A 25076-nucleotide genomic window follows, 5' to 3' on the forward strand; every position below is an offset into this window, starting at 1 on the left:
CCGACATAAGATCATCGAATTAGGATCCAATTTCACATGCCAAACTTATTATATTGGGGAATTCTGCAGTATGATTAACGGGAACAGGAGTATTCTCTTTAACACATGAGGACCAAATAGCTTTCCAGCATGCATTCATAGTTTCTGGTCTCAATTCAGATAACAATAATCGAACCTGATCAATACAATCCATAATTGAAAATTTTTTCACACATCCATAACTGACAGTGTTTCATCATCATTTAGCTTGTTCAAAACGTACTGAAATGTTTGTCTGACATAATATGTTTTAAAAGTCGCAATTATATCCTGATCTAGAAGTTTTAGCAATGATATGGTATTGGGCGACAGAAAAAAAAATTGCACATTTGGGTGTTCTATGACAGGATGACTGGGTGCATTATCAAGAATCAAAAGCACTTTAAATTCGAGACCCTTGTCATTCAAATAGTGTCTAACTTCTGGCACAAAATGTTTGTGGAACCACTCAGTGAAAATATCAATGGTCACCCAAGCTTTTTTGTTAGCCATCGAATGAACTGGCAATTTTTGAAAATCTACGCCTTTCATTGGCCATGGTGTTAACGATCTATTTATGAGCAGTGGTTTTAACATCCGATCTCCAAAAGCGTTTGAACAAAATAGGAGTGTTATGCTGCTTTGAACCCACCAACAGTTTTTTTTTTTTTTTTTTTTTTTTTTTTTTTGATACACAAGTTCTGTTTGGCATTTTTTTTCAGAAAAGGCCAGTTTCATCCATATTCCAAACTTGTTCACGAGTGTAACCTCCATCTTCAAATATTTTAGCAAGTTTTTGTGGAAATGCTTTAGCAGCTGTTTCATTAGCAGAAGCCGTTTTACCTTTAATTTTTATATTATGAAGAGCATGTCTTTTAATAAACTTAGCCAGCCAACCATTGCTTGCATGAAATTCATATTTTTTCCTTGATTGAGATGAAGTATCTGGCTGCAGTTTTTTAATCTGTTCTCAATGCTGATTGCTTGATGGAATTTCCGTCAACTGGCATTCTTTTTTGTACATTATCTTCTATCCACATCACTAAAGCTTTTTCGGCCTTTTCTAGAACAACATCTCTTGTGTATGATGACAATTTCGCACTCGATTTTGTACCAGAACATACTGCTTTTCTAATAACTTCTTCATTTTTCTTTATAGATCTGCCAGTTGATTCACAGACTCCAAAATGCTTACCCACAGCACTCACACCTTCCCCAGTTTGAAGACGATCTAAAATTTGAATTTTTATATCCAAGGAAACAGTTTTCCTTTTTTTTTTTTTTTTGTTATCGGCAATATCATGTGAGGGTTGGATTAAAATCTTCGGTTAATGAAACGAAAGTCTGAAAATTACATATAGCTTACCATTTATTATTTCTTAGCAAAATTATTAATTTTATAACACGATTTTTATTTTGATTTCACTTAAAAAATGCAAATGCAAAAAATGCGGTAACTGTGTTGTCTACTCAAACACCAAATTCAAACTGCTAAGAACTGCTTTTTTATGCGCAGTCAGTTATGTAATTCAGGGAATTCCCAATAAATGAAATTCGTAAGAATTTAGAATTTTCTTAATTGAAACGAGAATGCAAAAAAAAAAAAAAAATCTCAAATTTTCTAGAATTTTTTATGTCATGTTGTACCATCATTTTTTATTTTGGTTTAACCAATAAGAATACAATTTGGTCGGCTAAATCCCAAATTGCCAGCCCATCCTCGTTCGTTCAGTATCAAAGTAGATACCCAACAGGGTGCACCACGAGAAGGTGAGGAATGGACGTTAGGTCAGAAGCCCTGGTCGGTTCTCCGCATTCCTTTAAAGGCGACGTGGAGGTCTCCTCTCAGTTATACAGCTTTGACCCTTAAGCACCCCCTTAAGTACAGGATATGACAGTACTACATTTTTATGTAGTACTGTCATATCCTGTACACCCCTTGAGGGTAATGGCAGGAATTTGATGATGATGATAGAATTTTTTAATTGAAATGAGAATGATATTCTACAAAATTCTCAGAATTTTCTTGAATTACGGATTTTTTTCTAACTTAGACTTTAGGTTGGTCGCGTAAAAGTGAATAAAAACAGCGTAAAAAATTAATTATTTTTGATTTCCCAATTCGTGTGACTCTAAATTCGCATAAAAAGAGGTTTAGGTAAATAGGTTTTGGTTTCATAACATGTGCATCGGCACTTGCAATATGCCTGTTAATGATGTTATTTTGTCAAAATGAAATGTAAAGCAATTAAAAAATGTATGTATTTACGGGATTTGGATAGTGGTGTTACTTTAAGAAATTTTATTGCAGTTTAACATGTTCGCTGCCATGCTCCTCAGGCATAGTTTGTTACCGCATGTCAAGCAATTTCACTTCTTCAAGGTCAATACGAGTATATTCGTAGTTAGCTTGTGAGGCTCATATACCAACTACGAGTATACACACTTTCGCTGCTACGCTCTGCTCACCAAGCACTTTCACTTCTTCAAAGTCAGTACAAGTAATCTCATTGCCGGTGGTAAGCGTCATACAAGTATATTCGTAGTTGGCTTGTGAGGCTCATATACCAACTACGAGTATACACACTTTCGCTGCTACGCTCTGCTCACCAAGCACTTTCACTTCTTCAAAGTCAGTACGAGTAATCTCGTTGCCAGTGGTAAGCGTCATACAAGTATATTCGTAGTTGGCTTGTGAGGCTCATATACCAACTACAAGTATACTCGTAGTTGACAGCAAACGTGTTAAAATTATTAAGTGTTGTGTTTTATAAAGACATTCTCATTATGTTAACGGAAATAACATAACACGTCAGCCATTATACGTAACTTCTTGCTTGCCACTCACATATAGCGTGCATGCTCGCCAAGGAGTTTGATGCATGATTGACAACTGCCAGAGCATTCTGTATTGAAGTAATGAGAAAACAACAAGTGAGCGCTAATGGAAGTTTAAGAATGCAGACTGGAGAAATTTTGTTCTTATGAAGTTTATTTAGTTTTATGTGACAGTTGGAAGAATATTAACAGTAGATTCAGAAAAGGAATAGTAAAACTATGAGTCTTTAAACTGGAGGAGTTGAGACAGTCAACAAGTAATTAGTAAATAAAAGAAGATATTGCATTTGGTGTTCTAAAGGAATGTTTGAGGAAACATTGATTGGAAAGTTTCATGTTTTAAGGATGCCAGATATATTTGTTATTTCTACTGAACTGCAAGAGTTCAGTAGAAATAACCTCTTGCAGTTCAGTTTGAGTATTTATACTTCAGTGAGGAACAATATTGTATACTACGTGGGCTGTTCAATAAGTAATAAGACTAATTTTACTGTGGCGAAACCACTCATCACAATATTAATTTCTGTGGAATAAAGAAATGTTGCTGTCTGTATTAACAAAAGAGGTTGATAGATGGCATATATGGGCTGATGTGCCAGAGTATCACATGACTAAATGCAAGTGCTCATCGGTGCACCTACAAGGCGCGACCAGTCTTTGAAATGGAAGCATCCTTGGAACAGCGGTATGCGATTAAATTTTGTGTGCGTTTGCAAAAATTGGCATCGACACTTTTAACATGATACGCGAAGCTTTCCACGATGAAGCAATGTCGAGGGCAAGTGTTTTTTGCTGGCATAAAACTTTTAAGGAAGGAAGGCAAAATGTGGAAGATCTTGAACATGAGGGAAGACCTTCAACATCCATCACAGAGACAATGATCAACACAGCAGCGATTATCATCAAGCACGTCAAAAGGAAGTGTCCATTGCTGAAGAATGGCTTCTTATTGCACCACGATAATGCAAGGCCATATATTGCTGGTGGTGGACATTTTGCAGAAGAACAACACAAATATCCTACCACACCCTCCATACAGTCCTGATCTTGCACCGTGCAATTTCTGGCTGTTTCCTCAGCTCAAGAAACCACTAAGAGGCCTCCATTTTGAAAGCAACAAAGCATGTGTAAAAGCTGCAGAGGCGGTTTTAAAAGAACTTTCAAAAAACGGACTCTCACATGTGTTTAAGAAGTGGACGCAACGTTGGGACAAATGCGTCGCGTCTCAAGGTAGTTACTTCGAAAAAGACCATGACGATTAAAGGTAATCTGTTTTCTGTATAAATAGAGTCTTATTACTTATTGAACAGCTTACGTACATAACGATAATAACAAAGGATCCCATGGAAAAGAAGAAGAAATGTTTATTATTTCAGAAAAGGCACTAACAAGAAATTGACTATGAACATTTTTGTTGTTGTGAAAACAAGGTGTTTAGTCTTGTAGACATGATTATGTATATGTTAAACCAGTGATTTTCAACCCTTTTCATAATATGGCACACCTAGACTAATTATTAAAATTCTGCAGCACACTAAAAATATATTCTTTTAATTTTTTTGACGATCTGGCAAAAAATAGGCATAATTTTGATTGATTTACACACACAAGATATTAATAACAGTAATTTCTTATCCTTTATGCTCCAAAAAAATGTAAACTATATTTTTGACATTTTGAGGAAGAAAAACAATATTCAAAATTATTTTTAAAAATTTTGTTGATTTTTTCAAATGAATATATAATATCCATTTTAAAGGAATACTATTGAATAAAATTAACTGAATGGAAAAAAAGAATAAAAAAAAACAATAAAAGAACTATTACCAGTTACCTTAAAAATAAGAGAATTAAATGAAGTTATTTGTGAACACACTTATCAAAAGATTAAAGCTAATTAACACACAATTTTAAACCGGTTCAGCAATCATAAGTTTCGTGAAATATAAATAAGGGAGCTTCAGGTGCGGATGGAAGACTAGACACTAATAAATAAATGCTCCGCAGAGAAATATTCCACCATTTTATACAGAACAAATTACGACATTTCTTTCAATTAATTTGTTTTCACAAATCTTGCGGTACACAGGTTGAAAATCACTGTTATAAACAATCCAGTAATAGAATTAGTCAGAGAATGGGTGATTTTAATAATTTTGAATAAGAAAATCTCTAAAGTGTAGATTTATTATAGCAGGCCATGGATCCAGTTATTTTGTAATTATGTAATTTTATGTAAATTGTATATATTGTTTTAGTTTTATTAAATGTGTATATTTTTTGTATTTGGTCTTGAGTCAGTGATTTTGAGGATTCTAAAAGAAACAGTTAAAGGCCATTGCACTAATCGGAATTGAACCCTTGGGTAAATAATAATAAACACTCGGGATATAAAATAATCCGAATAGAGATAATCTCATAACAAATGGCAATTAATAATCTCCTCTCTAAACAATATGATTACATCACTTATAACAGACAAACTGCATTCTAGCTAAATTCTTTGCATTTCAAGGAGATCATGTCAAAGAAATTTCATTATCAAAGAAAAACATTGAATTTATATAAGTAATAAAACCACATTTTTCAATGGGTGTATGTGCTATGTCCTTTTCAGTGATTAAAAATAATAATAATAAAAAAATATAAAAATAAAAATAGCATATTCAAAAATCATTACCTCCACTGCAATAAACTTCTGATTGAAAGTCTTTATGCCAGCCAATGCCCGAATTTTCTAAACAATTTTTAAACGATATCGAAGCACTGGTGCATTTAGCTGAATCTGCACTATCTGAAAGAGACAGAAATACTAACCTTACCCAGAAGAAATTTTAAAGGAAATATACTCTTCAAAACAAATATTCAATCAACAATTACAAATTTAAAGAAGTATAATTTTTTTCAGATTTCTTTATATTTTTATGTCAAACTATATATTAATTTTCATGTGAATATGTCTGTACACCTGTGCAAGTCTAAAAAATAAGATTTATATGGATCCTTCATTGAATAAAAGTCCAAGGGATGAAGACCCATCATAAAAAATATCAAAATCTCAATTTTCAAACATTTTTCATTAGAAAGAAAAACTTCTATTCAAAAATAACAAGAACAGTCTTTTTAGACATGATATCTTTCAAGAACACAGGAGTATATTCAAACTACAATGAATAAGAAAAGCAATATTATGGCAAAAGTCAATAGGTCTTTAATCAGATCCACAGTTTTCATTTTCATCCTGTCCATACAAGGTGATGTCGGAGCATGACAGTTAGCCAACGATCACATTATTACTTTAAGCTTTGAATAAGTAAAGGTTTTATACATGGCATTATTTCTGTAAAAGTAATTTTTTCTATGTTGAAAATTGCTTACAACAGAGATCAATAAAAATGTAATACTGGGTTTATTGTTATTCCTATGAATTAAAATAATACTAAACAAGTTTTTCTACCGAAACATCTGTTAGCATCATTTAGATAGTTATAAGTGAATGATACAAAGAAGTAACACAGAAGCAAAGAAAATAGTGCAATTGGAGATGCAATAAGCGAGCCATTAATGTTAAAAAAAAAAAAAACAGAAAGCCTATGTTTGCAAAATGTTATTTATTTGTAATCAGTTCTCTCTCATTATTTGCAAGTTTTTACTAGAATAATTAAGGTTGAAATATTACACAATTTAATATACAAATTTCATATAGGCTGGTTTATCTTTGTATAGTCATGTGCAAGAGTATTTCCTCTTGCTAGATATCCATAATTTCTTTTCAACCATTTCCAAATCAACAACAAAACAACAGTGACAATGTTGCTACAATTAAAAAAAAAAAACTCCCATGAAAACCAATTGCAACAAAATAATGAATCAAACACAATATACAAAACATGTCAAAAAGTCCCTACAAAAAAATAATAAGTAAATACAATCACTTTCACAACAAGCTTAACACCTGTGGATTAAATGTCAATATAAATGATGTACACCTTGATTTACAGACATCTAGACTAGACCTATTCTTGACAGAAATTCAGTTTTCAGCAACAGCCACAACCACATCTTCCATGTCTAAAACATATGCATGGTTCCTTTCATTATAATGGTGGCACCTGTGCCTTTGTGAGGTCCAATGAGAGAATGCCAAAAATTAGAATCCTCTGCTTTTGACCTGATCTGGCTTAAGGTTTTCATGCCTCATTCCACATTCCCATGCCCCATTACCACTCTCCAAATTCTAAAGGCCACTCTGGCCTCATCATCTTATCTTGAATTTTAACATCAATCCCTTATGCAAGAAACAGAAAAAACTATAACACATCAGTGCAATGGGGGGGAGAATAATCTTAATGGTTCATAACTGGCTTTTCCTTTCCAATTCCAGTAACTGGATGGCACAAGATCTATTTACTACAATGACTAATGCAAACGGTAGATCTGCCAACACAAATACTGATAATCCTCTCCATTCTTCCATATTAATCTGCATTATACCTTTCAGATATAATGCAGATCACCTCACCTTTCAATAATTCAGACATTCTTGCACATGTTTCTTCTTTGCTATAATTAAAATGATTTCCCTCCAAGTCACAGAAATTATTCTCATTAGTATGAATACTTTCATTCCATATTCCATCCAAAATTCCCACTCTCTTTCCAAACCATGGTTGAACAAAAGGTTTACCAAAAAAGTTAGGAAAAAAAAAAAAAAAGAAAGAAAACAAATTCAGCATACTACATGTATCTTACTAAAGGAACTCCAGATTAATATACAGCCTATGCTGAAGCATGCAATAAATGCAAAACAATCATCAGTAAATCTAGATTTGACTTTGTAAGGGCCAATGCAGAACATTGACTTCTTTTCCAAACGAAAGTCATGTCTTTTAGTCCCTTGCAAAGATAAAAGAATCTGATATCAGATTCTTTTCCTCCAACTCCAGCACTGATAAACAAAGCAAACTATCTCTATCATAACAGAAAGAGGGTACCATTATACCTCTTGTATTATTATTAAAAAGAGAGGTCTCCAGGAAGTCAGGGGACTTATCAAGGGGGGGGGGCACATACCACACGAACCAGCTGTGATACTTGTCGAGTTCATTCTTACTGCTTGCACAGACACACAACATCCAATGGAAATCCATTCCAATCACACACCACTCTATGAGAGAAAAATCTAGATCTCACCCCCTTCTCGGCAGCATTCATTCTCAACTTCCAAGGATGCCCTCTCATACTTTCCCCATCTTCCATAAAATGAAAAATTCCATCAACTGAAATCCTGTATGACCCTTTCAAAAGTTTGTACATCTCAATCATATTACCCCCTTTCTCCTGTTTGGTAATGTCTACAGTCTACAAATTCTCAATCTGTCTTCAGTATTCCACAATTCTGATATAATTTTTAACACTCACCTTTGCACACTCTCTCTCTCTCTCTCTCTCTCTACCGTATCAGAATCACAATGGAAACCAAGATCAGACCTGTCCACAATAGTCCAAGTGAGATCTTACCAAGACCTTATAAAGAGGCAAAATGACGTCTTTATTTTTATATGTCAAAGTTCATCTCAGCATTGCAATTCTATTTCGAGTTGTATTGGCAATCTTTGCTACATAGCCATTGAACTTCAATTTCCTATCTACTAACAATCCATGATTCCTAGCCTGATCAGTTTCTTCTAGCATAATCCCACAAATATACAGTAATACGACATTGGATATCTGATCACACCAAAGTGCATGACTTTACTGACATCCATTTTTCCATGCCCACAATTCCAGCCTATTCAAATCATTCTGCAAGTACTGCATATCAGCAGCAGCATTCCTGACTGCCCTATCTATCTTTGCATAATCATCAAATAGCTGTTTGTCGTATGTCAAATACTTTCCAATGTCATTAATGTACAGATTGAATAACAATGGACCGATGACTGATCCTTGTGGTACATACACCACTAGTTACCTTAAATCTTGCACTCACATCCCCCATATACCACTTTTTGATATGTCAGTCAACCATCTTCTTATCCATGCTAATATTTTATAATCCAAATCTACATTCTCCAATTCATGATAGTCTTCCATGCTGTATTCATCAAAAGTCTTAGCAAAATCCAGAAATATCATCGTGTATCCATTCCCCTTGTCTAGTTCAATGGCAACATTATAGAATGTGAACCAGTTGCAAAACATAACTTTCCCATAATAAACCCATGCTCATTGCAAAGTAGATTCACTGTCAATGCATTTCTGAATGCGAGCCTTACCCAATTTTTCCAAAATCTTCACTACCACTGCAGATACTGATTGGTCAACAGTCAGATGCATCAGTCTTTGCACCACACTTGTGCATTGGGATACCATACATTCCTTCCACTCCTGCAGAATCTTCCCTGTTTTTAAGCTCAAATTATATAGCCTGGTCAAAGAAATTGCCAGTTCACTGAACACACTTTAAGCATCCATGCTGATATCCCATCAGTCCCTATTGCTGAATTTTTATTCAGTTTGTGCAATTGCTCTAATACCTCTTCCTCATGTCAGTAAGTTCAATGTTGCATACACAAAGTTGATAGATTTTTAGCAAAATGGCCACTCATTAGCTTGTCTTTTGTGTCTTCTGCATCTGTAACCCTAACACTATCTGCATTCAATAGTTATTCCTTCATATTCATTCATTCTTTTATTTATAGCATAATGACAAAATTCTTTGGGGATGTCTTTAACTTACAGTTTTCTTTTATACTCAGATTAGCTTTTACTTATCCAATTCTTTTGATACTTCAAATTTTTTTCCACTGTCGGTTCTTATCAGGAGCGAATGCTGGTCTTGAAAATCACGCTTGCTCTTGCTATCATTCAGGTGAGAGGTGTGATTTAAGTCTGATTAGCAGAATAATGAATTACTGACCATTTAAAATTATATATTTAGAAATTTATGTACATTTAATCATACAAATACAACATTTATTTTACAAATGATATTCTATCTTTTTCAATTTAGCTACTTGAATACAAATTCTATCCTACAGTTCTTCTTTATGAACTGGTCAATAACATTCTCATAAAAAGTTGGTTGTAACTTAATTTTCCCAAGCAACACACACACACTTGTAAAGGCTGGCTGAAGCTCACTGGCTAGAGCTACTTTCATTGCGTATGGCCTGTGTTTAAGGTGACGTGAAGGGAGCAGAAATGACTATGCGCACGCATGAAATTGTAGTGCTCTAGTGAAAGACCTGGAAGTTCCCACAACCGAGCAAGCCAAGGTAGTCAATTCTGCAAAATTTGTTTGCAGAATTGACACAACATTGAGTAGACAAATTAAAGATACCAAGAAATTATATACTTGGGTTAATCCTATATTCAGGTGTAAGCAAAGTTTGTACCCCAAGTATTTTCAGGACTGGGGCAACTCGCAACTCGTATATAGAAGCTAATGACTTCACATCACTTGCCTTAGTATCTCATAATGCAAAGAACATATCCTTGCAGACATGTATAATGCTCTGCATTGTGGGAAGGGTCACTACCCAGACTGGTTTCAACCTTTACTGAGGTCTCATCAGTGGGACCAGATGCAGAGGGTGATACTAAGGTTGATGTAATGCAGAAGTCATATTTTCATATACGAGTAGCCAAAAGGTGTCACACCTTATTAAAATACTCCGGATTAGAGATAGGTGTTAGAAGTTTTTCCAACTTGGTTATACTATAAATTAAAGATACCAAGAAATTATATACTGGGTTTAATCCTTTATCATTACTTCAACCTTACTATCACCTCTGGGTCTGGCTCCCACTGATGAGACCTCAATAAAGGTCGAAACCAGTCTGCATAGTGACCCTTTCCCATAATGCATAGCATTATATATGTCAGCAAGGATACATATTTTGCATTATGGGATACCAAGGCAAATGATGTGAAGTCATTAGTTTCTATATGCAAGTTGCCTCAGTCCTGAAAATACTTAAGGTGCAAGCTTTGTTTGCTTACACATGGATAAAGGATTAAACCAAGTATATAATTTCTTGGGGTGCAATTCTGGCTCGCCTCCTCGTGGTGTACCCTGGGTCATGCTAAAGAGCTAGAGCAACTGACGGCCAGATCATTGTGCAATCTCCTGACCATACTTACACACGGAAACTCAAAACCTTCACAACAGTTCTTCTTCGAACCAGCTTATAAGGAATATTGGACATAATACCTGTATCTTTCAGTTAAATGTTGAGGGTATTAGCGCATCAAAATGTTAGTCTTTCTAAACTTCTATGAGGAAAAAACATCGATCCGATCTACTTCTTATTCAAGAATCACATATCGAAACTGAAGATTAAGTTAAATCTAAAGCAATAATCCCTGGCTACGACATTCTCGGGATTACTTACAGTTGTAGCTATGGCAACATAACATATGTCCGAAATGGTATTGAGAATGCTGTGCTGATATTTTCTTTGACTGATGACAAAATCCACAGGATCACTGTTAAAATAGCAGACATTATGATTGTGAATGTATATAAACCACCTGCAACTGTTTGGCCAAATGATGTTCTACAGACATACTCCCACCCAACGGTGTACTCTGGAGACTTCAATGTCATCATAGTTCTTGGAAAAATGATCGGAATGATCAAAACAAGGAAATATTAGCTGAAGGGGCAGATCAACACCGTCTTCACTGGGTTTTTGATGACAAGGAAAAAGGCATCTTTAAATCAAGATCATGGAATAAGGAATATAACCCAGATTTGACATTCGTTTCCACTGATAGTGAAAATCAGCCTCTACAGACTTTCAGACATACTCTTGAGGTTTTTCCAAATAGCCAGCACCGTCCCATCTTTATGGAATTAGGAGCCAAAATTCCAGTGATAACATCATTTCCTAGACCAAGATGGAATTTCCAAAAAGCAAATTGGGAAACTTCACTGCAGATCTAGATGCACATCTTAGAATTCTCCCAACTTACAAAAACTATACATGGTTCACTGGAGTAGTTATAGCGATGGCAAAAATACACATTCCTCGAGGCTACCAAAAAGAATAAGTGCCTGGATGGACCAATGAAAGCGAATCCCTGTATCGTGAATTCCTTGAAAGTAAGAATCCTGAGATAGGAGAAGAACTGCTCCATAGTCTCAATGCTGCTCGTTGGGAAAAGTGTTTTCAAATAACTGAAAACATCATCATCATCATCAAATTCCTGCCATATACCCTCAAGGGGTGTACAGGATATGATAGCACTACATGAAAAATTTACATCATTACTAACTTCCTATCTACAATTTTCCTCCAAATCAGTCTGTTACTTGCCAAGACTAAAACATTATAAGATCTTATATTTCCATCATCTAAGGCACTTTGTACTGTATCAATCCACCTATATCTTGGTCTTCCTCTGGGTCGTTTTGCTGCCAACCTGGCAGAGAACACTTATTTTGCTAATCTTTCTTCATCCATTCTGTTTAAGTGACCAAACCACCTGAGATTAGCTCTGCTAACGCATTCCTGGATGCTGACAATGTCAAGTTCTTTCCTAATATCCTCGTTTTTAATATGATATTGCCATTGATGTCATCTGTTCACGCCTCTAATCTTTCTCAGGACCCTCATACTCCTGGATATTTGTAGAACGGAACTTTATCTTTTGGAGTTCCTAAAACTTGTCTGATGATGGTGGTTGGTTTGAAGACCACTCTGATGTTGTGGGCTCTTAGTATTCTTGCTATTTGATAAGAAATTGACTTGATGAAAGGTATCACTACAGTAGATATGTGCTGACAAGTAAAGTTTTAGGATCTCCAAAAGATAAAGTTCCGTTCTACAAATATCCAGGAGTATATTATATTCCCTGCTCCTGTGGTCTTGCCTACATCGGACAAACTTCACGAAGTTTAGAAATCAGACAAAAAGAACATGTTCGTGATGTAAACCACAACAGAAGCATCTCTTACGGCTTAACACATCATTTCTGCATGTCTAACCACACGATAGATTGACAAAACAGCTCCATGCCATATCTCGATGACAACTACAGGCATCGTGTATTTAAGGAAGCCACAATAGTATTAATAACCGGCGGAAACCTCAACAGAAATCAGGGTGTAATTCTAAACAGTTCGTGGAAAAACTTGATCCTCTCTCTCAATCAATCTGAACTACAGCTAGCCAGTAATCACATTACAAGTCTACAACAAACAAGCATGCGTAATAATGAATAAGAACAATAAGTCATCTCTGTCACGCGAAATGTGTAACTATAGCTACTAGTTTGGTTTACAACGTTTTTTATGTTCCTTTTAATTTGCATTAGCTAGCTTTCATATCTCCGTAATGCCTTGAAAAAGCCAGACAGTTTGCTGGCGAAACTGGTAGGTTTTAATAAATGTTTTATTGTAAACTGGTCTGTATTAATAAAATTGTATTTCTATTATAAAACGACCAAAAATATATAATTTAAATAGTTTAATGAAACAAAGTTCGGTGCATGGAAAGAGAAAAATGCAGAAAGGCCAAACTTTTGAACCACTTAACGTTCCTCAAACGTTGCAGGGAATTCTCCATCATTCCTAAGTTCCTTATAGTCAGAGGTCATATCAGCTAAAAAAATTTATCTACGCACTTCATTGGCGCTTGTTAGAGAAAGGATTCAACACATGAGATACGAACTTAATAAAAGTGATATTAATTGCCGCAAGTTCTTTGATGAAATTTCCAACAACTTAGAATACACCATATGGAATCAATTAGATCAAATGATACAATGCAGTTAAGAAAAAACTTTCAAACTTTATAAGGACAAACAAATTAGGAAATTCAATGAACTTTACAAGAAAAAATATCGGACACAAAACAACCTCCCAGATGACAAAGTGATTTTCAATTTGTCAAATCATAGCCTCACAAAAAATGAATCTAATATTCTCAAAAAAGGTTTTAATTTCGCGATTATGCCCAAACACATTCCTAAAATGGATTTTATGTGTGGAATTGAAAAAGGCCTATATCCACTACCAAAAAACGTTCCCGACACTATTAGATTCAAAAGTACAATAATCCTAGCCAAAGCCAAACAACCTGTTCTCAACACGTCTCCTTATGATAGAAAGGCAATTCTCAACTTGAAGAAAAATAAAGATATCATTATTACAAAAGCTGATAAAGGAAATTCTACAGTTATCCTCAACTCTAAAGATTATTATGATAAGTTAAACGTATTACAATCAGACACCTCAACTTATAAAATCCTAGACAGAGACCTCACAATAAAAAATCATAATGAAACAAACCAACTAATCAGAAATTGTAACAATTGGCCAGAAGAAGTGAAGAGAACACTAAAATCCTCACATCCTATAACTCCAAGACTAAAATCAACTCAATACATAGCAAGATAAAATTCACTCTGGAAGTAGAAAACAACAACCAACTGCATTTTTTAGATATCTTGATAAAAAAAACAACCTAACAGTGTCAAATTATCCATTTACAGAAAGCCCACAGATACTGGAAGATATCTTCATTATACTTCAAACCATCACAAGACACACAAACTGAGTATTATCCACATGTTGAAACATAGAGCCAAAAAGTTTATATCAGAAGAGGAGGATACACAGAATGAACTCTCACTAATAGCCAACACATTATCACAAAATGGATATCCTCAAAACATCATCAAAAAATATCTATACAATGACAACCCCCAGACAAGAAGAATCCCACTGTCAGCACATTTCTACTGTAGTGATACCTTTCATCAAGTCAATTTCTTATCAAATAGCAAGAATACTAAGAGCCACAACATCAGAGTGGTCTTCAAACCAACCACCAACATCAGACAAGTTTTAGGATCTCCAAAAGATAAAGTTCCATTCTACAAATATCCAGGAGTAGGAGTATATTACATTCCCTGCTCCTGTGGTCTTGCCTACATCAGACAGACTTCACGAAGTTTAGAAATCAGACAAAAAGAACATGTTGGTGATGTAAACCACAACAGAAGCATCTCTTCCGGCTTAGCACATCATTTCTGCACGTCTAACCACACGATAGATTGGCAAAACAGCTCCATGCCATATCTCGATGATGACTACAGGCATCATGTATTTAAGGAAGCCACAATAGTATTAATAACCGGCGGAAACCTCAACAGAAATCAGGGTGTAATTCTAAACAGTTCATGGAAAAACTTGATCCTCTCTCTCAATCAATCTGAACTACAGCTAGCCAGTAATCACATTACAAGTCTACAACAAACACGCATGCGTGATAATGAATAAGAACAATAAGTCATCTCTGTCACACGAAACGTGTAACCATAGCTGCTAGTTTGGTTTACAACGTTTTTTATGTTCCTTTTAATTTGCATTTACTAGCTTTCATATCTCTGTAATCCCTTGAAAAGCCAGACAGTTTGCTGGCGAAACTGATAGGTTTAATAAATGTTTTACTGTAAACTGGTCTGTATTAATAAAATTGTATTTCTGTCCCATAGCTCTTTTAAGTGCATCCTTCAATTTGTTGGAGAGACTAATATTGAACAGGATCAGTGATAAAATTTTGGAACGTGTTCCAATACAACAAGCAGGGTTCAGAAGAGATCGCAGCTGCACAGATCAAGTTCTCAGCTTAACAACCTACACTGAAGCAGGATTTCAAAGATGCCTGAAGCCTACTGCAGTCTTTATTGACTTAAAAGCAGCTTATGATACTGTTTGGAGGGAGGGACTCATATATAAATTTCTTGAAGTCATCCCATGTAAAATATTGGGTCATCTCCTAAACAACTTACTGTGTGATCGATATTTCAGGGTAGTCAACCAGAGGAAGCATCAGTAAACAGAGAGTGCTTAAGAATGTATTACCTCAGGGCTCAGTGCTCGCACCACTGATTTTTTATAGCCTTTACATCAGAGATATTCCTGAAACAGGAAGTTTGCTTATGCAGATGAGCGATCAGCAACAAGTCTGTCAAAAGAACTGAAGAAATATTAACAAATGATCTGTCAGCTTTATGGCAATTCTATAAAAAATGGAGATTAACACCAAATTCTGGTAAAACCGAATATTCTTGCTTTCACCTGAACAATAGTCTTGTAAATCAAAAACCAGAGATATATGCTGATGGAACATTAATTTCATTTAATCCGACACCTAAATATCTGGGAATAACTCTGACATATAAACAACATATGATTAATATCGCTGCTAAAGTTCAGACCAGAAATAACATAGTTCAGAAGCTTTGTGGTACTATGTGTGGCTCAAGTGCCACAACTCTGTGGTGCACTGCAATGGGTCTAGTTTACAGGAGCACCATGCAGAGTATGGTGCTCCTGTCTGGCTCAATAGTTACCATGTCAATAAACTAAATACTCAACTTAACTCCACTCTGCATTTAATAACAAATTGCATTAGGAGTACAATGGCTCCTCACTTTGAGACATATTGCTCATGCGGAACTGCGATGACAGGAAGCCCTGCTTCGTGAATATAAAAGAATTTTAAATAACCAAAATCTCCCAATACATGAATTTATTCCATGTATGAATATAAAAGAATTTTAAATAACAAAAATCTCCCAATACATGAATTTATTCCAGATGCTTTATCTAATAGACTAAAATCCAGAAGACCTACCATAAAAACCACCCGTTTTTATGGCAGCCAGAATGACAGTATGGTGAGTAGGTGGGATGTACTATGGTCCCAAGCAGTATCACCTGAAGTTCGCAATCACATAAACATCTTCCAAAAACCATCTGGATTTGACCTGCCCAGGAATATATGGATGACGGCTAACAGGATTCGTACAGGCTATGGTGTATGTGGAGACTTACTTTCAAAGTGGGGTAAGATACCAAATCCCCACTCTCTGTGGAGCTGAGACCCAAACCATTTACCATATAGCACAGGAATGCGAGCTGCCAGCATATCCAGGTGACTTTAAGGATATCTTTGACCTATCCCCAGAGGCGATCAACTGGATCAAAAACCTAAATGTTAAAATATGACTAATCTTCTGTCTGATGCTTGTCATAAATTTCATATTTGTATTTGCCTGAATGTAGACTTATTTATTTTATTTATTTATTTTTTATTTTATTTATTTTTATCATATATGTGTATCTTATCTATACTCATGTGTATTATATCTTATTGTCTTTTAACCATGTGTACAAGCCATACGATTAACAAATACTATAGTGAAATACCAAGTAAAAAAACTCCTAACAACTATCTGTAATTCAGATATTTTAATAGGATATGACACCTTTTGGTTACTCGTATATGAAAATATGACTTCTGCATTACTTCAACCTTAGTATCACCTCTGGGTCTAGCTCCATCTGATGGTCAATAAAGTTGTTTTCAAAAGAAAATTTGTTTGCAGAATTGACATCAACATTGAATAGAAAATTATCTTGAATTGACCACAAAGTGGTCATTTCAGGATTATTTGTACTCATTGTTGCTTTTCAGTTATACAAATGCATAATATATAACTGACTTTTATGACTTTTGCTTATGAGAAGTCCAATTTCTAATTAATATTTATCTTAAGCTTTTTCACAACTATTTCTTTAATCAAAACTCAAAATTGGGTCCCCCCCCACTTGTATTGCATATCAAGAGAGTCATATCAGTGACTCTTAAACAAGTAATATATTGATCTGTTGACTGCTGTCATTACAAGAATCATTAGGACCCAAAATTTGACCTTCTTTAACTTTGGTACCAAATTGAGTATTTGGATATTTTTGAATATAATAGACATGCCACTTTATTTAACACAGTTATTCAAAACAATATTACAGATTCAAAGCAACTAGAGCATTTTGAAAATAGTGAAAAATGCTTTAAAAGCACGATTCTTTTCTCTTCTTACGCACAACTGATTTTGAATAAATCTGAATATAGTTTTCTTTTATAGGTGCTTAATGGTCGAAGCTGGATAACTGGAGGAGACTTCTATATAGCCTTTTAAGGGATGCAGAGAAATGACCAGAGCTTCTCATCTAATGTCCAATCTTCACCTTCTCATGGTAGTACACCTTGTCTGGTATCTACCTGGATACTGAACGAATGAGAATGGGCAGAAAGGCCCTTTTTCATTCGTTCAAAATACATCTCATTCAGATGTATTCTGAATGGCTTAAACCATAATGCAAAATGGTGGTACAACATGACAGAATTTCATACTGGCTGGGGTGTTACCTAGTTAAATAGCCCCCCCACCTCAATTGTTTTCATCAGGGGGAAAAAAGGATGAACAGCAAAAAGTCATCTACAGAATCCCAAATCACCATCACCATAAGAACTAGGAGCGAATTCTCCATGCTTGCTGTGCAAGCTCATTACTTGAGAAAGAAGTAATATTTATTTGTTAATAAATGCATACATTTATAAGCATTCCATTTAGGCTTTTATTTTTGTAGACAGAAGACATCTTAAGCTTGCGCAGCAATAATTGGGCTTTGTGTTGTGTATCGAAGGCCGATGCTTGCTCGTCTAGGCTTGACAATTTTTTGCACTAAGAAACAGTTGGCTTCTTGAGGAATGCAGAATAAGAAAGGAAAAAATTCAGATAAACGATAAGAACAGAAAAAATGAAAACTAGGCATTGGTGATGTGGCATGTGTGAACTGCCTATTTGGATACTGGAGGTGACTGCTGAAAAAGATGGATTGTAGTATGCTGAGAGAGCTGATTAATGATTTCCTAATGGCATTTAATATTAGACTGATTTCTGTTCAGGAACCATATAAGTAAATAGCCACAGTGGATTCCTCAATCAATGTGAATGGAAGTTGTACTCTAGATAAGGCATGGTTGGTGTATCCCAATCGATGGTGTGATTTGTAGCAGATGATGTGCAAGCCCAAATTTTTCTTCTCTTGTGCATTCCACAATCTGAGATATTCCTTTTTTTCACACTTCTGTTTGTATGAACTATGGATAATATTTTCTGATACTCCTTCCTGCCAAAATCCTAACATTCAGCAAAGATATTGTTTTCATTCCAAAAATCAGAAATCTTTCCATTGCTGCCTTATTAAGGAGTCATAATATTAGAGTCATAAAATTATCCTAACTGTTCATAGCCTCCTCAGATGAGACCTCCATAACCTTTAAAAAAATGCAGACCTGAGCTTCTGATCTAATGTCCAATCTCATCTTCATTCTGGTAGTGTGTCCCATTAGTAGGTATTATTATATCTCTGTGGAGTCAGAAGACTCATTGCAGGAGATCCATTATTTGCTCAATACCCATCATACTTCTCCTTAAACTCATTCACTGATGAAGCACTCACAATCACCTCTGAAAACCCATGGTCTTAACACCTTGCTAACTACACTCTTAAAACAATTTCCATAGGTGACCCTCATTCTCTTCCTTCTTGTCATGTACTAAAAAAAATGTCTTCAGTATTAACTCCATAGAACCTTTTAATAACTTATATGCTTCTATCATGTCTCTTCTTTTCTGCCTATCAGATAGTTTTGGAAGTCCAGATCTTCAATCTATTCTCATTGGGAGCATTTCATAATGCTTGCCACAATCTTTGTCACTTGTTGCTGAATCCTCTCCACCACTTTTTCATCCCCATGGAATTTGGGTGACCAGATCTCCATGGACTAGTCCAGATGTGGCCTTATAAAGGGGAACAATAACTTAGCTATTCCTCCTTGTTAGCGTTCTTTAACAAAAACAATCAAATGTGGTTTTTTTGGGGACTACCGTTGCAATATGCCCTCTAAATTTCAACTTCCTATCCATAATCATCCCCAAATCCCTGACCTCATCAGTTTCCTGCAATTCAGTGTTATCAATATAGTGCACAGTTTGTAACTTCTTCTTCTTCCCAAAGTGCATCACCTTACACTTGACTACATTAAACTGGCAGCCATTTATCTTTGCTCTAGCTAGTCTAAGTCATCATATAGATCTCTATATCACCTTCATTTACTACTGCTCTTCCGTTTTACATCAACAGCAGCAAACAACTGAATATTTCCCTCGAATCATTTCCTATATTGATGATGTACAATAAACAACGGGAGACCAAGTACTGAGCCCTGTGGTATACTACTGGTCACTTGCCTTCTGCTGGACTTAAGCCACTCTTTGATATCTGTCTATCAGCCACCCTGTAATCCAAATCACCAGATTCAGATTCATATCTAACCCCATTTACTCCAATTTATGTAATAGAGTTATGTGGAATCCTGTCAAATGCCTTTACAAAGTCCAGCAGTATCACTGGATTTCCATTTCCCTTACCCAACTCCATTGTCACTTGATTATAAAAAAGCAAGCAAATTACAGAAGCAAGACCTGCCCTTTACAAAACTATGTTATCCCTTATAAAGATCATATTCCTCTCCATCCAGTCCTTAATTTTGTTTCTCTCCAATTTCTTCAATAACTTAACCACCACTCCTGGGATTCTGACTGGCCTATAATTTGCTACTTCTGTCTTGGAGTCTCCTTTAATCTTCCCAGTAGTATCTCTTTGAATAAGGAACAGAAGTTAACTTGGACTTACCAACTAACTGCATCAGTACTAGTGACATGACATTCCATCACAACATTATGGAATGTCATGCGAGCTCGTGTCACACAGGGGAAAGTCCTGTTTCCATCAAGGAATCAGGGAAAACAGTGAAAGTCAACTAATGGAACAAAACTCAATATCTGCAGAACTGAAGATAGGTATCAGCATAAGTATAACTAGCAGAAGAATTAGAGAAGTGCCACGTTGTCATAATTCGGTTCTTGAGTGAAGGAATACAAAACCAGGTGAAATTCAGCCAAATAATAACTCTAAGATGCTACAGTGATCAGAGAAAGGAAGGAATAGGCATTTAACACAAAACACAAGGATAAACTTCTTGAATGGCCAAAAATTTAATGTAAAATATTCTAGAACAATTTCTATATGAGGGAAAGGAACAATGACACTTATTTGTACCTATAGTCACACAGACGATTCTAATAAAAAATAAGTGGGATTTTTCAAATCATTAGAGAAAATGAAGAACAAAGAAAAATGAAAAGCAGTTCATTTGGAGAACTAAACAGCAGAGTAGGAGATAAATACCAGACATATAAGGAAATATTCTGGAATATTTGCAGAAAAGAGTAAAACTAATAATAATAATGGTAAATATACCTACAACATTTCTGATCACGGCAAGACCTAGTTACACAAACCAGCCACTGAATTAGAAACCTTCATGCAGATGTACGTACATATTACTTATGCAACATATACATGTAACATACTTATGAAGAACTTGTGTTGTGAAGAACATATGCATCACCACATGTTCTTTACAACTATTTGATAATGCTGCTGGTTAGTAATCATCGATAGATAAGTGTTGATCACAATGGGAAAAACAAAGGATCTTTCAGAGTTGAATAAAGGACTTATTGTTTGTGTCAGCTGGCTGGAGCCACGATTTCAGAAACAGCAGAGCTGAACTAGTTTCTCAAAAGTTGAGCTGTCCTAGGTATTAATCAGTGGACAAATAACCTACATTCTCTAAGAGGTGTAACTGTGGTCCTAAGATAGTGTCTCCTGACAATCTTAGGACTACAGTCTAGTATGGACAAACAGAACTTCCTGTGGCCAGTAACTGACTGAAGCATTTAATGAAAACTGTTTGCGACCCATATCTCACCGAACTAAGGATCAGTATTGGCAGTTGATAAAGGAGGTCCAAAACAGTATTAAATAAAAATTTCTAATTCAGTAGCCAATATGTGTATTAACATAAGTGGGAACAAATTCAAATGGAGAAAAGATGCAAGAAATAAAAGTCAGTAATCATCAATTTCCTGACACATACTCTCAAGAGCTGTACTGGATACTGGAAGTTTTTACCACTTGGGTTAGACTATAATAAATTTAGTTTAATCCTTTATCCAAGTGTAAGCAAACAAAGTTTGTGCCTGAAGTATCTTCAGGATCAAGGAAATTCGTGGTAAAGGTGGACTAAGCTCTCATCACTTGTCTTAGTGTCTCCCATAATGCAAAGGTGTCTGGCTCCCACTGACAAGACCTCAATAAAGGTCGAAACCAGTCTGGGTAGTGGCCCTTCCCTTAATGCATAGCATTATATATGTCCACAAGGAGATGTGCTTTGCATTATGGGAGACACTAAGACAAGTGATGAAAGCTTAGTCCACCTTTACCACGAGTTGTCTCAGTCCTGAAGATACTTCATGCACAAACTTTGTCTGCTTGCACTTGGGTAAAGGATTAAACTAAATTTATTATAGTCTAACCAAGTGGGAAAAAACTTCCAACATCTTTCTCTAAATCCAGAGTAATTTAATAATAAGGTGAGACACCGTTTGGCAACTTGTATAGGTAAATATGACTTCTCTATTACTTCCACCTTAGTGTCACCACCTCTGGGTCTGGCTCGCACCGACAAGACCTCAATAAAGGTCGAAATCAGTCTGGGTAGTGGCCCTTCCCTTAATGCATAGCATTATACATCTGCAAGTAGATGTGCTTTGCATTATAGGAGACACCAAGACAAGCGATGAGAGCTTAGTCCACCTTACCACGAGTTGTCTCAGTCCTAAAGATACTTAATGCACAAACTTTGTTTGCTTACACTTGGATAAAGGATTAAACTAAATTTATTATGGTGTACCGGATACTACTACATAATGTTTACATTATAACTAACTGCCTATCGACAATTTTCCTCCAAATGAGTCTATTACTTGTCACTCCAATATTGTTGTATCTCACATTTCACTCTTCCAAAGCACTTCTAACCATGGTCCAATCATCTAATCATGGTCTTTTTCCTGCCATCTGGACATCAAAAACCTGTTTTGCTAACCTTTCCTCTCCCATTCTGTTTAAGTGACCATATCACATCAGATTAGCTCTGTTCACACATTTTTGAGTGCTAGCAATGTCAAGCATTCATTTTGGCAAACAGTAACAATATTTATTTTGAATATGATTCAACAATCTATTTAGGCCTCTAATTTTTCTTAGTACTCTCATCCTTGTAGAAAGTTTTTTCACTTATAAATTAAATTTAAAATGCAAAGAAATTGTATTCTTATTTAATCCTTTATCCAAGTGTAAGCAAAGTTTGTGCATGAAGTTTCTTCATGACTAGGCTGCAAACATATGAGTGCATGGTTTATGGACACGAATGCCACAATATTTGACTGGCCTCCAGAGTCCTCAGGAAGAACCTGAGCATCGGGTGATGTCAAGGGATGTCTGCCCCACAACAGTCCAGATCTCATTACATGCATACAGTAAGAATGGTCCAATATTCTCACTGATTGCTATCATATGCTTGCAGAAAGTATGTTCCATAAGTTGCTATGGTCATCTCAGCAAAAGGAGGTTCTACATTTTATTAAGTTGGATGCCATGGCTGTCATGGAACCTACAACAACCACCACTGCATACAGTTCTTTCTTTTATAGCATATTTCTTGTAAATTCCTGTAAACATCCAATTGTTATTCTCAAGGATATAAAAAATAGATTCAAAAATTATAATTGATTTTATGTACAAAGGTGAAGTGAACATTTCACAGGACAAGCTTTCTAAGCTACTTAATACAGCTGAAAACCTGAATGTGCAGATTTTTACAGAGGTTGCACATTGAAACAATGCCAACATTAATCTTCAGGAGAACCATGAACACAATTAATGTGCGTGTTGACTTCTTTTCAAGCAGTATATATATATATACACACACACACACACACACACACACAGCAGAATCTGGTTAAATGGGGCAGCCTGTTATTTGGGATAAATCTTAAAGAACAAAACAAAATCAATAGAACTGCCAGTTTTCTTTGCTTATTTGGCACAGGAGACTGCAGCATTCAAGATTATCCCTTTGAGGTAATCACTTGTAAATGGTCGGTGGTTTGATTATTATTGGCACAAGGAGAGCAAAGGTCATACTTTGCCAAAGTACAACTTATGACTCATCAGCTTTGCCCTGTATGTGCTTTAGATAACACATGTGAATGACTCAGGTTATATAGCACCTTCTTAGAGGGAAGAGTTTCTAACATAGCGCCACTTGCATACACTTAACTTTCATGTTGAGCAATGCCTAATCAGAAAAGTGTAGAGATTTTTCAGGGCTCTGTTTTTGGATAATTTTAATTTTGTAAAATTTGGGACCTTTACCAAGATGCGTAAAAGTTTGTCATTAACTGAAAATACTGCATTACTAGACCAACAGTCATTCATCCAATATCAGTCATCGTCGTCTGGCAGAGATAACTGGAGTAACAAAATCTACAATCTACAACAGCAAGATAAACTGCGAGAGGAATGGACATGCCATGGAAAACAAAGAACATCCCAAAAACAGAAGTGTGAAGGATCCTGACATTGAGAAACCCTAAATCAGTGGGTTTCTCTATTATAACTGGAAGAGGAGTGTGTCAGTGATCCAAGGTTAAAAAAAGAAGTCAGAGGAGCTAGCAAAGAAGCTGGGTCATGATGGTTTTAAATAGGATCACAGTGAAGGACTTCAAGGACAACAGATCATTGTCTCTGTTGACATTGATGACGGAAATTCAAATATGTACATATTTTGCTATTATAATTAATTTAAATGATTTATTGCTTAGTAAAATGTTAGTTTGTCTTTTTATATCTTTTTAATTATTAACATGAACTTCACATAATTGGGCCAAAAGTTCTAGTCCTGATGTGTTCCAATTAAGTGTATACATCAGGAATTTGATGATAAAGCAAAGCATCATTCAATATATATTAATGAAAATAACATCTATGTTTTAAGGTTTTAATAATAAAGCAATTCACTTCTTATAATCAGAACCAGCTGCTTCCCCTAGACCTACCAGGTCCCTTGCAGTTGCAAACTGTCCTACTATGGTCAAACAGGTCAGCCAATATCAGGATATCCGAACAAGGACTACATCCAGTTCCACCAATACAGCCACTCGGGACTTGTTGACCATACATTGGACACCCACCACAGAACACACTGGATGAAAGCCACTACTCTGCAGCAAGTACAAGTATGAAAGATTATTCCTTGAATCAGTCTCAGCTCTAAAAAAACTTCCCAAACCTCAACAAATTTAGGTGCATGAGACCGCTCCATATTTCAGAAGCTTACATTCTAAGATCATCAGCCTAACAGCCAAGACAACCCAA

General features: G+C 35.6%; 1 protein-coding gene across 1 annotated transcript in view; it reads right to left on the reverse strand.

Moving 5' to 3' along the window:
* Positions 1 to 25076, reverse strand: part of LOC150103130 (uncharacterized) — a 607032-nt gene that overhangs the window by 426926 nt on the left and 155030 nt on the right. The window contains exon 11 of the mRNA XM_090397550.1: positions 5537 to 5650. Coding sequence (XP_090253676.1) covers positions 5537 to 5650 — 114 coding nt within the window. The remainder of the gene's footprint in view (positions 1 to 5536; positions 5651 to 25076) is intronic.

This window comes from Typopeltis vanoorti, chromosome 9, assembly GCF_054136105.1.
Source record: "Typopeltis vanoorti isolate ZY-2024b chromosome 9, IOZ_Tvanoo_1.0, whole genome shotgun sequence".
Classification (NCBI taxonomy): Eukaryota; Metazoa; Arthropoda; class Arachnida; order Uropygi; family Thelyphonidae; genus Typopeltis; species Typopeltis vanoorti.